The 14025-nt window shown below is 40.9% G+C and overlaps 1 protein-coding gene across 3 annotated transcripts in view; it reads left to right on the forward strand.

The window, feature by feature from the left end:
• TFEC (transcription factor EC) overlaps positions 1 to 10133 on the forward strand; it is a 123061-nt gene extending 112928 nt beyond the window's left edge. For all 3 annotated transcript variants that reach the window (XM_082239833.1, XM_082239832.1, XM_082239831.1), the window contains exons 6-8: positions 412 to 487; positions 5518 to 5665; positions 8937 to 10133. In XM_082239833.1, coding sequence (XP_082095959.1) covers positions 412 to 487; positions 5518 to 5665; positions 8937 to 9314 — 602 coding nt within the window. In that variant the 3' untranslated portion in view covers positions 9315 to 10133. The remainder of the gene's footprint in view (positions 1 to 411; positions 488 to 5517; positions 5666 to 8936) is intronic.
• The last annotated feature ends 3892 nt before the right edge of the window (positions 10134 to 14025 follow it).

The following is a 14025-nucleotide window of genomic DNA, read 5'->3' on the forward strand; positions in this document are numbered from 1 at the left end:
TGCTCTGATTCGCCAGAAGCGGCTTAGTCATGCTGGCCACATGACCCGGCTCCCTCGGCCAGTAAAGTGAGATGAGAGCCGCAACCCCAGAGTCAGCCATGACTGGACCTAATGGTCAGGGGTCCCTTTACCTTTACCTTTACCTAGGCTGAGAGTGCCCAGATGTGGAGGCTGGGTGTATGGGTGACATTAGATGCCACAATCGTAGTCTGAGACCAAGCAGTAACCTCTTGACTGAACCTCCTGGCTCCAATGTGGTTGAACTAGCACCTCACGGCTTGAGTATTTTCAGATGTTACAAAGAGGGTGGTGTTGTGATGTTTCGAAACAGACACAGCATTTCACTGCCTGCTGATGAATTACATCCGTTCTGTTACATGCTGCTATTATTACAATCTCTTGTTTTCATAGTTGAAAGAAGAAGACGGTACAACATTAATTACCGGATCAAGGAGCTTGGTACACTTATCCCAAAGTCTAATGATCCGTGAGTTCGGCTGTCATTTCTGTCATTGTTTCTACTGCTTAAATATAATGAAAGGGGCTGAAGATGAAATAGATTTGCTAGATGTCAAGGTTAACTTGGACAGTTTGGTTTCACATCATTGTTCTCCTAGCAGACGTCTGCGGAATTGTTGATATTTGATTAATTCAGATCCACCTCCCCTTTCCCTACATAATTCTTCAGGTTCACATGCAATACTTATAGCATTCTGGGCAGAATCCCCATGATCAGATATGTATATACTATGCAGGGCTGTTTTATAGATAGATAGATATAGATAGATAGATAGATAGTACTGGAACTCATCATAACTGCCTCCCTTGTTCTCTTATTATGGAAATGGTGTCTACCTGAGAGGTGCTGGAAATGAGCTCTGGTTCAGAAAAAGCCCTGGCTCTATGATGTCTGGTATTGTCTTGACAAGTCAATGGAACAGAGAGCCTTTGCAAATATTTTTATTTATTGACTAAATTTCTATCTCACTTTTCCTTCCAACGCAATTAAAAATAAAAGAACAACTTTTTTGAAAAACAATTCAAAACCTGTTCCTCCAAAAACAAGTAAAACAGTCACATATTCTCACAACTGATAAGTGCAAAGTTTCCAGGAATATTATTTTTCAGCCGTCAATTGACTGAGCGAACAGGAATGTTTTTAAATCCCTCCTGAAAGTTAATAATGAGGATCGTATCAGGGAAGGCACTACACAACTGGAGAATTGCCACTGAGAAGGTATTGTGACTGTCCAGTGGCAACTGGGCAAGCATGTGACTGTGGTACCACAAAGATGGCGCACGTACTTATAGGGTCCACAGTGGCTCATAAGAATCTCTGCATAATTGTTGGGTTTTAATAGCTTATATGGGATGGCCTACACGTAGGAATTATGAGCAAAGAATTGTTATAGCTGAGATGTTAATACACAAATAAGAATGTACAAACAGTGCTGACAGGTCTGTCCAAAGGCCCATGCAGTTCAGCACATGCCTACAGGATGCTACCAGGGGCTATTGGCAGCTTACAAGCAAGACCTGATAAGTGTACTAAAGTGTCAGCAATTTTTTTTCTTTAAAGAAAAGCAGCTTCTAAAGATGACTTTGAGAGAAGAAATGTTGGGGGTGGGGAAGGGGTTCTACTTAACCTTTTATATGCTGGCCACTTTCCCCACACTAAATCAGTTCTCCACTCCAGCTAGATTTGCTGTTTGGCTGAAGTGAAATTAATAATAATAATAATAATAATAATAATAATAATAATAATAATAATTCATTTATACCCCACCCATCTGGCTGGGTTTCCCCAGCCACTCTGGGTGGCTTACAACAGAATATTAAAAACACAATAAAAGATCAAACATTAAAAACTTCCCTAAACAGAGTTTAAGTCAGATAGTTGTTTATTTCCTTGACATCTGATGGGAGGGCGTTGCACTTCCGAGAAAGCCGTCTGCCTGGTTCCCTGTAACCTCACTTCTCGCAGTGAGGGAACTGCCAGAAGGCCCTCGGAGCTGGACCTCAGTGTCCAGGCTGAAAGATGGAGGTGGAGACGCTCCTTCAGGTATACTGGGCTGAGGCCGTTTAGGGCTTTAAAGGACAGCACCAACACTTTTGCTTGGAAACATACTGGGAGCCAATGTAGGTCTTTCAAGATTGGTGTTATGTGGTCTCAGCGGCCGCTCTCAGTCACCAGTCTAGCTGCCGTATTCTGTATTAGTTGTAGTTTCCGGGTCACTTTCAAAGGCAGCCCCACATAGAGCGCATTGCGGTGAAAAACCTGTGCTGCTCCTCTCTGCTTTGAAATAACAAAAAAGCTTTATGGTTTCATGGGTTTCACACACCTCCCCCCAAAAAGCTGAGAAATCTTCTTAAAATTATTGTGGTAAATGGAAGAACTGGGGGCGTGGGTGGCAGTGTGGTCTAAACCACTGAGCCTCTTGGACTTGCCGATCAGAAGGTCAGCAATTCGAATCCCTGTGATGGGGTGAGCTCCCGTTGCTCTGTCCCAGCTCCTGTCAACCTAGCAGTTCAAAAGCACACCAGTGCAAGTAGATAAATAGGTACCACTGTGTCAGGAAGGTAAACGGCATTCCCGTGCGCTCTGGCTTCCATCACAGTGTTCCGTTGCGCCAGAAGCGGTTTAGTCATGCTGGCCACATGACCTGAAAAGCTGTCTGTGGACAAACGGCGGCTCCCTCGGCCTGCAAGTGAAATGAGCGCTGCAACCCCACAGTTGCCTTTGGCTGGACCTAACCATCCAGGGGTCCTTTACCCTTTTACCTTTACCCAGTGATCTGTATTGGGATGGGTGATGGTTTAGTAATTCATAAATGATTTGGAGTGAGCCATCAGGTGTGTGCTTTGGTGATGACACCAAATTATTCAGAGTGGTAAAAGCAAAAGGGGAATATAAAGAGTTCCAAAAGGATCTCTCCAAACTGAATGAATCAGCAATAAATGGCAACTGCAGTTCATTTTAAGTATAAAGTGAGCTGTGTGTCATCCTTCCGCCACCCCTTAACCTTGCATGGTGATGGCTTCTGAACCGGTGGTGATTGACAAGGAAGGAGATCTTGGGGTCATGTGGATAATCCAATGAAAGCATTGGCCCAGTTTGTGGCAGCTATGATAAAGAAGCATTCTACATTAGGGAAAATTTAGGAAAGGATTGATTTTTCAAAAATGCCAATATCATAACACCTTTAAAAAGTCCATAGTGCAATCACACTTAGAATACTGAGTGCAGTTCTGGTTGTCATATCAGAAAAAGGACATCGTAGAACTGGTAAAAGTGTCCAAAAGTACAACCAAAATTCTCTGGGGCTTTTTAGTTCAGAAAAAAGATAAGGGAAACCCTGATTGAAGCCCCCCCCCAATTGCAAATGCCTTCCTGTGCACTTCACAACTGGTACCGAGTGAGCTGTAAACCTCTGCTTCCTACAAGAGGGGGTTTGGCAAAACATTGCTGTAAATAGCATGATTTTAAAAGCCTAAAGCGGCATTAGAATTAACCGCACAGTTTATTATTTACTGCCTATGCTTTCATCTTTGGAGTTCTAATGCCACTCCACTAAGCCTAAATGGTATGCGGTATTATGATTGTGATGCAATCATGTAGCTGCTTATTTATACAAACATTATGCCTTTCATTTTCTCGCGCATATAGCTCCACATGATATTGGGGTGGAATATCTCTTTGACACATTTTCCCCTTCCAAGAGCTAAGAAATATTTGATTAAATTAAGGATTTTTATAACAATACAAAGCTATGTGAGACTAACATAAGTATACGGTTGATGCGACAAGCTGCATTGAATGAGCTCACCAGCGATAAACTTAGTGCAGTCATAGGCCATACACACACACACACATATATATACATATGTATATATTTACAGTGCACCGCGCTGTCCTTGTTTGCAGCAGCAACTCAGCCAGAGGGAAGACAGGCAAGTAAGGCAACCCCACTGCGCTGTTAACTACCGCTGTTCATATAAATCCCGGAAAAGATTCCCTGAATAGTAATGCAACATAGTGTACAACATAGCGTATAAATTACAATGGGTGATAGCCAACTAAGTCATATACAGAGTAAACCCACTATTAATAGAATAGTTAAGAAGCCCTTATACAGTATAGTAAAAATTAATTCCAGAATGAAAATAAGTGTCAAAAGAAAGTAATAAAGTGACTTTTTTGTGTGTGGAAGAACTAAATGCAACATCATTTACAGACCTATGTAAATTAAGCACCTTTATCTTAGTGGTTTTATTCTATGTATGACTTAGTTGGATATCACCTGCTTGGCTTCTCTTTGTTGCAATCCAGACCTAACTAAACTTGATGTTGGCTCTGTTTGGATCACTGAGATTGGGAGAGGAGGGGATGGACTGATAAAAATATGAAACTTCCAGAAAGACAGAAATTCCAGGTCACTAGGGTATAGATCACAGCTTAAGCCAGGACCAGTATACCCAGTTTGGCTTCACTGGCCCTCATTTGAAAATCTCTATACTTGTTGATTAAACCCAGATATTTTGAGGGAATGACCACATTGTTTATTTATTTGCATTGTTTTGCCAGACCTCCTTGTAAGAAGCAGCAGCTCATTACTCAGAACCAATTATATTGGCACCTTGGTCCTAAAGATCTGTACAGTTGTGAAAGTGTATAAGCTGGCAGAAACTAACATAGCTTCTGTGACACCCTATGAGACATTATCTGGGCAAGGTGCCCTCTCAACTCTACCAAGGGCCTGTCTTTCCTTATGTCACTACTTCAGATATACACTTTGATGCATGCAACTCTGTGTGATTGCAATTGTACAATTGCAGTTGTTGGTACCTCCTCTTAAACTGCTTCAGAACGGCTTCAGCATGAATGTGCAATGCAATACAAGGCAACAGGCGTACATACGGTATATTGAGAAGTTTGTTTTAGTTTGCATTAATCACACAGGTTTTGTAATATGACATAATAGTTGCTAAACTATGGTTTCTGTGTATCATCAGCAGTAGGGATCAAAATTGAGCCTTCTTTATTATTATTCCAATAAGCATAAAGGCATCCTCATTAGAAAGTCAGGAAAAAAAGAGAAATATATTTGAAATGATCTTTAAAAATTTAGGCTTAAACTCTCAGTAATGTATGTTTCCTAGTTCATTAATGTAGAAATACTGCACATAGATTTTAATCTTGGAGTTAATAATAAAAGCAATTTTCACTAAAAATATAAAAACTGTAATGGTAGAATCATGATATTGCATTTAGCTCTTCCACACACAAAAAGTCACTTTATTACTTTCTTTTGACACTTATTTTCATTCTGGGATTAATTTTACTATATAAGGGCTTCTTAACTATTCTATTAAAATTTCCATTCAGAAGCAATAATATCTAAGAGTGAATAATGGTCATGTAAATCATTATTTCATATTAATGTAAAAGATTTTGTACGTTCTTATGAATTTTGCTGACATGCACAATTGTGAAAAGGTTATCTCCACTTTCTGCAGTGATATGCGCTGGAACAAAGGAACTATTTTAAAAGCATCGGTGGAGTATATCAAGTGGCTACAAAAAGAACAACAAAGAGGCAGAGAATTAGAGCATAGACAGAAGAAATTAGAACAGGCCAATAGGAGGCTTTTGCTTCGAATTCAGGTTTGTATCAGGATGGACCCATTAGGGGTCGAGTTTCCCCTCTCTCCCCCCCACCCCTCTTCTCCATCATCAAATTGTGTCTTGCAGTATCTTTTCGATCATCCATAGCACTTTAACAGAACAATGCTGAAAAATCTTACTGATTGCAGTATTTAATTTGTGCAGCAGTACTTGTAGGGCTAGCCGCACAACGGTGTATATTGCAGTGGTTTAGAGGGGAATACTGTAAGGACATTCTGCCCTTCGTGTATATCGGACCTGGGTAAAATCCACAGTATTGAAGGTGGGGAGGGGAAAAAACCACTCCTTATTTCATTTGTTTGTTGAAAATAGTATTTGAACACTCAAGACTCCAGGATATCGCATAGCACTTTGAAAAATGCCCGTCACATTGTGTTACCTTGGGGTATGTTGTGCCACGTTAAATTAAGGCACACATCATCTTTCCGCAGCTTTCTGTAGCAGAGCGCACATGATTTATAACATATTTAATTGGGTAAGGTATCTGGTGTGCTTCTAGATAGCATTCCTGAATTTTGGTAGATAATTAGCAAGTAGAAACGCTGGCAGGATTTTCTCATCACTTCTAAGTACTTAATGCAGGGCACAATCCATCGAAAATTAAGCTGCTGATTTCAGTGGGGGAGATTAAGCATATGCTTAACTCTCCCATTAAAATCAAGGCGACTCCAAAGGGCTTGGGTTTGGCTGGATCATGCATCCAACCGTTGATCCAGTCACAATTAGTCATTCTTAGGAGCCATTGATTTAAATGAGAAATTAAAGGTTACAATCTTGTACTCACACCTTGGAATAAGCCCACGGAACTCTATGGGACTTACCTCTGAGTAGACATATTAGTAAGCCCTGCTGAGTTTAACAGGTCATAGTAGATGGTTAAATATTTATGATTACATTGTAATTTTCTCACTGAAATAATGGAATTTAAAAAATGCTTAACTTTGGATGGATTGAGCCACAATGTAAATAGATGTCCATTGTGAGTAGCCATGGTACTCCTTTCAGCAACTTGGTTTATTGAAAAAATTATTTAAACACTGAAGTCTCAAATATACTCTTTTATGCTTTGAAAATGCCCATGATATTGCCAGTTTTCAAACATATCAATAAACTCTGACTTGTCATAATGAGAATGAGTCTTAGGATTCTGCAACCACTGTTTCCCTCTTCTCCTCTGCCACAACTGTGAGGAGGAGATCAGAACATCTTACTTCCATTTCCAACTAATTATATGTTAGCTTTATGTCTGAACTGTAGTTAAACTAAATATGGTTTATTGAAATGCATTAACTAATAAGCCACGGTTTGTAGTAATAATAATAATAATAATAATAATAATAATAATAATAATAATAAATTTTATTTATATCCCGCCCTCCCCAGCCAAAGCCGGGCTCAGGGCGGCTAACAACAATCAAATAATCAGTCAAATAATCACACAATCTAAAATATTTCATTATAAAATTAATTAAATCAAATTGATGGCAACCAATTATGCAGAATTATGTGCAGGTTGCCAGAGGAGGGAGTCAGGCTGCGCCCTGACCAAAGGCCTGGCGGAACAACTCTGTCTTGCAGGCCCTGCGGAAAGATGTCAGGTCCCGCAGGGCCCTAGTCTCTTTTGACAGAGCATTCCACCAGTTTGGAGCTGCAGCCGAGAAGGCCCTGGCTCTAGTTGAGGCCAGCCTAACCTCTCTGAGGCCTGGGACCTTGAGGATGTTATTATTTGCAGACCGTAGGTTTCTCTGTGGGGCATACCAGGAGAGGCGGCCCCGTAGGTACGAGGGTCCTAGGCCGTATAGGGCTTTAAAGGTTAAAACCAGCACCTTAAACCTGATCCTGTACTCCACCGGGAGCCAGTGCAGCTGGTATAATACCGGATGAATGTGCTCTCGCAGCGAAGACCCCATAAGGAGTCTCGCCGCGGCATTCTGCACCCGCTGGAGTTTCTGGGTCAGTCTCAAGGGCAGCCCCACGTAGAGCGAGTTACAATAATCCAGTCTGGAGGTGACCGTCGCATGGATCACAGTGGCTAGGTCAGGACGAGAGAGATAAGGGGCCAACTGCTTAGCTTGGCGGAGATGAAAAAATGCCGCCTTTGTTATAGCTGTAATCTGCGACTCCATAGAGAGGGAGGTATCGAAGATTACACCCAAACTCTTAACGGACGGTGCTGGCACTAATTGCACCCCCGCAAGAGATGGGAGTTGCCCCCCTGATCCCATATCTTCCCGCCCCAGCCAGAGGACCTCTGTCTTCGAAGGATTTAACTTCAACCGGCTCCCACGTAACCATCCAGCCACAGCTTCCAGACATCTGGTCAGTGTGTCTGGGGCCGAGTCAGGATGGCTAATTTCTGTAAGCTACAGTTAACACTAACCACAGTTTGTTGAAATTTGGACATAACACTAAACAGTGGTTAGCAAAAAAAAAACCCTGAGGTTTTCCAGTATCCTCATTCTAATTCTCCCTGGCTCATTGCCATCATGACAAACCATAGTTAATCATAATGTCTACATGCCCCTATCATGCTAACCATAGTTCAGTGTAACATTTACAAGCCTGAACAGCCTTGTGTGTTCCCCTGTCCTCAAAGAAGGGCAGAAGAAGGATGTTGTCAGTGTGTAGTTTCACTTCCACAGTATCCTGGATTGCCATTATGCAAGAAGCAGAGTTTGTGGTTTTAAGCAAACTCTGGCTCATTAAACAAGCCAGCTTCACAACCTACTGTGTTCTAGTGCAGTTTTGCCCTACCTGGTACCTGCCACATGTTGTAGGACTCAAGCTTCTATCAGCCCCAGCAAACATGTCCGGTGGTCAAGGATGATGGTGGGTTTAGTTCAAAACACTTGTAGGGCATCAGGTTGCAGAAGCCTGGTTTAGTATGACGTGTAAACATCACTGTTATGCTACTAAAAACAACATGCTGTACAATGTTTGTCAGCAGTATGAATATTGCACATTTTAAGCATACTGTCAAAATAGATTTCAGAATTATTTCAGATGTAACTTTCAATTCCCTCATTACCACATCTCAGATTACAACAGGGAAGGGAACCTCTGTGATATTCCAAATATTGTTGGAGTACACTTCTAATTATCCCTGACCATTGGCCATGTTGACTGGGGCTGATGGGAGTTTGAGTCCAACGACATCTAGAAGGCCACAGTTTCCCCATTCTGGTTTATGGAAACAAAATCAACTCACCTTTTACAGTGATGTTCTAAATATTATTTTCTTAAACCACAGGAACTAGAAATACAAGCACGAGCTCATGGCCTGCCAATCATGCCTACAATCAGCACGGTGGACTTAGCATCCCATGTCATGAAACAGCAGGTCTATCAAGAAGAGAATTCAGTAGACTATTCTCAGCATCTTGCTGTGGTCCACGAGCAACACTCTGACCTTGGTGATGCCTCTGCAGCCTTTTCGGATCCACTCTCGCACTTTACAGATTTGTCTTTCAGTGCCGCTTTGAAAGAGCAGAGGTTGGATGACATATTACTGGACGATACAATATCACCATTTGGGACAGATCCACTCTTATCCTCTGTGTCTCCTGCTGTGTCCAAAGGTAGCAGCAGAAGAAGTAGCTTCAGTTCAGATGATGGAGATGATGTATAGCACGGAAAAGACTGCATAGTTTGGGTGCTGCTGTTTTGTTTTGTTTTGACTTCGTTGGTGCTAAGAAAATTATGAAACGTATTTATGTTGTTGCTCAGCTCAACTGGAAAAAGAAAGGAGTCAGCTGTTGTTGAGAGAACCTCCCTGGGAATATATAGTTTAGGTGTGTGCATACAACACAGATGAGCAATAGAGTGAAATGCAGTGCTATTTTTATAGAAAAAGAGGTTCCGGAAGTCACCTCCCTTGTTCTCTTAGAATGGCACCTGAGTAATGCCAGAACCCACCTGAGAGGTGCGAGAATTGAGTTCCTGTGAGTTCCCCCTGAAACAAAGCTCTGGTGAAAAGCATATCTTTGGTTGGAAGTGATCACAGTAACACGGATATTTCACAGCTGACACTTTGCAATGGATAAGATCTAGACTTAGTCATGCCACTGAAATTTGTAGGAATCCATTAAGTTAAGACTAACTTCAGTTTTATTGATTTCAATGGATCTGCTCTCAGTGTGACCCAGTCTGGATCCAATCCACTGATTCATATTTATTTACTAATAATGCTGCAGATGTGTTTCCTTGCAATTATACACCAATATTGTACCCAGTGCTTTTTTCTAGACAAACAGGTGCCGGTATTCACCAGGAAGTTGTTACAGTAAGTGCCACACTTTTTAACAACAACAAAAAGAGGTGCCTGTACTGCAAACCCTTGAATACCCCCTGGGGAAAAAGCACTGGTTTTATCCCAAAAAAAACAGTGAACTACTGTCGGGGCTGTGTTGGGCCCAAGGGCAGCCATACATGACTCAAGATTTGGAGATGGGTACAGTGGTGCCTCGCAAGACGGAAAAAATCCGTTCTGTGAGTCTCTTCGTCTAGCGGTTTTTTCGTCTTGCGAAGCAAGCCCATTGACGGATTAGCGGATTAGCGCTATTAGCGCTATTAGCGGCATTTAGCGGCTTTTATCGGCTTATCGGTTTAGCGGATTAGCGGATAAGCGGCTTAGCAGCTTAGAAAAAGGGAGGATGGGGGGGGAACCCGCAGGAACTCGCAAGACATTTTCGTCTTGCGAAGCAAGCCCATAGGAGATTCGTTTTGCGAAGCACCTCCAAAACGGAAAACTCTTTCGTCTAGCGAGTTTTCCGTCTTGCGAGGCATTCGTCTTGCAGGGCACCACTATATACCAATTTGGGAGCCTGAAGTAAGAGATGGTGAAGTCACAACCTGAAGTACAGCAAGCAGATGGTACTGTTCTGTTGACCAATCAAAGGCAAAAAGCTAGGCTGCTACTGTTTATAACAGAATCTGTCATCCCAAAGGAGCTGAGAATGGCTGCTTACCCGGTTCAAGGGTGGATGGTGGTTGGATCCTATTGCAATGACTCTGGGACCGACCAAAACACTGCCACCTTCCTGTTAGCTCTATTCCTGGCTGCCGTGGAGCAACACTGGTCCCTGTCAGACCTGGTTTGAATTTCAGCCAATCCATGGTGGCCTGGGGGCGGGCATTCAGGAGCCGACCTTGGAGTGGCAGTTTTCACTCCGGTCTGCTCCTGGACCATATAGACAGGCCAGCACTGCTTTCCTAAAGGAGCTTAAACTTGGTTTAAGCACCGGAGTCTCTGTCACTACTAAGGGAAATACATCCTAAGGCTGTGCTAAAAACCGATATCACCCACCTTTCCCAAAGTGAATGAGACACATTAGATAATGTGTTTATCAGGGCTGAATTGAGACAGCTGCCAATTTCACAGGCTGGGGAAATGGACTTTTCAATTGTTTTGCAGATATGAGGATGAAACTTACTGTGATTTCTTGGCAGTCACCTATTTTCCAGCCACCATTCTGTCCCCCTCACAATGCCCCCCCAAACTGACACAGTTATCATGAAGTGGTGGTTGTTGTTTTTTCCCCAAGTAGGCATTTCTTGATCCCAATTCCTCATAAAACAATTCTTTGTGAAAAGGTAACATTGGTCCAGGAGCATTGTGAGAGTAAATTGGCCGCTAGCATCCTGGGAGGACCCACTGCCATGAAGCTGAAAGTAGTGGCAAGAAAAGAAAAGAAAAATCCCTATTTCACCTCCTTTTTATGCCCCTAAATCTTCCCCATCCCCACAATTTGAGGGAAAGCTCCTTATGGGCTCAGTCCTAATGTTTGGTGATTTTTAAACGACATATTGATACTGGTTCTAAAACTCTGGAGAATGGGAATATTATCCAACTGGAGAGTTAGTTAATACAAGTTAGACAGACTTTCTATCTCTCTATCTGGGATGTTGTTTGTCCCTTAATGCAGCAGGAATGTTGAAGAATTTATTTATTTTTTTAAAAAATGAAATGGTAATGCTTAATGCATTGTTTTGCAGTTTATGGAAATCTGTTACCTGAAAAATTCAAGTATTTTCACATTATTGATCAGAGAAAGGAATCGATAAAGTATGTCAGTCAAATAGACTAGAAAAGATGCATAATTCCTGCAATTATGATGTTACATATCATACACAATTAAGGCTGCAATTCTATGAACAGTTACCTGGGGGAAATCTTACTGAATTCATTGTCCTGCTTCTGAGTAGACATGAATAGGGTTGAACTGTGAACGATGCAAAAAAAGCGAGCTTAGTGCACAACTTTATACTCAGTAGTCATTAGATTATAATATTATTTTCAACCATAATAATTGCAGCTAAGTAATATTTAAGAAGTGTAGCTTGTTTACTTTGCTGTACTATGGTATGTCTGGTGATATTTTATCAGTCTAGATTTACTATCCAAAAAGTGACCTTGGAATCGCAGCAGATTATTAGGGTAACTATATGTGTTAAGGTGGTAATACACTTGTAATGGGACATATAGATTAATGAAATAATAGAGGTTTAGCAGTAAGAGGGCATGGGTTACTCACATCATTTTCATATCTAGAGGGATCATGGAGAATAGTGTGGGTTGTTGAACTGAATAAATAGAATAATTCTATATCAAATACTAATAATCAGGAAATAAGATGGCACTCATCCGCCCCCAACTTTGCACTTAGAAAAGTTAAGTGATGTTTCAGAAGTGGAAAGTGAGAGAGTATTTCAGATTGGCCTTTCATAGAAATCACATTATTTTAAAGACATTGGTGGACAAGTCCTTAATGGAGATAAAGAAATTAAATATGAATGTTCTACATGGTTTTCTCATTCAGCTTCTATGGGCGTGCTTGGTCGTTCCTTTGAACTCTGGATTTTAGGAGATACTGAATCTCCTTACTTCTCTGAAAAAGACATTGCAGTACCCATGCATAAGTGTTTCAAATGTTCGTTTTGAATTTTTATTTTTATTTTTTTTAAAAAGCAATTCCATTATATAACACGAGCAGGCATATCTCCCAACTGTCGGATTATATGCCTGCCATTTGAATGGACAGCAACCCAGCGCAGGTTGAAATCTCTAGTATGCTTGGTCACACTCAGGTTTTGCACCAATCTCAAAAATAATTGCTGTGCAAATTGTGTTAAGTATCTGCATAGTGCCTTTGGCTACAGGCCTTTGTTATTTTACTGACACTCAGCACCTGGCAAGATCAAACCCTGGGAGATCTCATATAGAGCTCTTTATAGAAAGGAGATGGAACTTCCTGTCTTAGTTCATACAACATTCCCCGGAATGGGAAAGGAAAGCAGACCAGATTAATATTTGAGTGTATGCTACAAGTGTAGTTTATGAGAAATATGTCCGAGAGGCTTCCAATACAGCTTTAATCAAGTCTTAGTAATAGGTATGTACTGTTCATATGGTGGAGGCCTTAGGAACTGAAATATTCATTGGAGCAGAAGGGCTGGTTAGCTCCCCACCCCACAAGCTAATAACAGACATTCGAGAATTATCTTGTTCTTCCAGAATACATGGACCAGTAAACTCATCGTTATGCAAAATGAGGAACTGAAATATTGCTGTCTTGTCTAATTTGTGAAATGGACACAGGTCCTCATTGAACAACAACAACAAAAATCCTGAACCCTAGAGTGTTTTATGGCCGACATTGTAGATATCAAATGCTAAAAGTGAAACCATTTTTTTAAGAGCTAGAAATGCTGTTGCTTTATACTATAAAGGGCTGAGAATAATTCAGCCACTTAATCTTAATAAGAACATTGTTATTATAATACATTTGACTGTAATAGGGTTGTATATAAAAACGGAGAATGTAAAATTATTGTAATTTAAAATTATGTTAAGTCTTTTAGATCAGTTAAGACATTTACATTGCTATTATGAGACTGTAGAGTCATTTTTATAGTAATTGCTATTTTCTCCTGTTAATACAAATCTCTTGTTTTCTAAGTATGCGACAGAAGGTGCTTTATTTCCTACCTTTATGCAATCTTTATTAAAACTACTTTTAATATGGGCTGGTATTTATATTTATTATAGGTATACAATTCTCAAGCAAAAGTAAAATAGGTCTTTGTAGAGCCCACATGAAGTTGTTTTGTTCAGACTGACAATAAGCATCACATCCAGCGAGACAACATAATAACACAAGCTAAGCACATCTGAGAGGGTACCCAGCAGAGACAAAGTCGAACAACAGCTAAACACTGCATCCATTATAAGACATCATGATCCAGTAGCTTCCCATTATACATTTAATACGATCTCCTCCTTTCTGTTTATTCCTGCTGCTAAGGCTTTGATTTATGGGAAACATTTTTAAAATGTTGCG

Source organism: Podarcis vaucheri (genome assembly GCF_965113315.1).
Source record: "Podarcis vaucheri genome assembly, chromosome: 10".
Classification (NCBI taxonomy): domain Eukaryota; kingdom Metazoa; phylum Chordata; class Lepidosauria; order Squamata; family Lacertidae; genus Podarcis; species Podarcis vaucheri.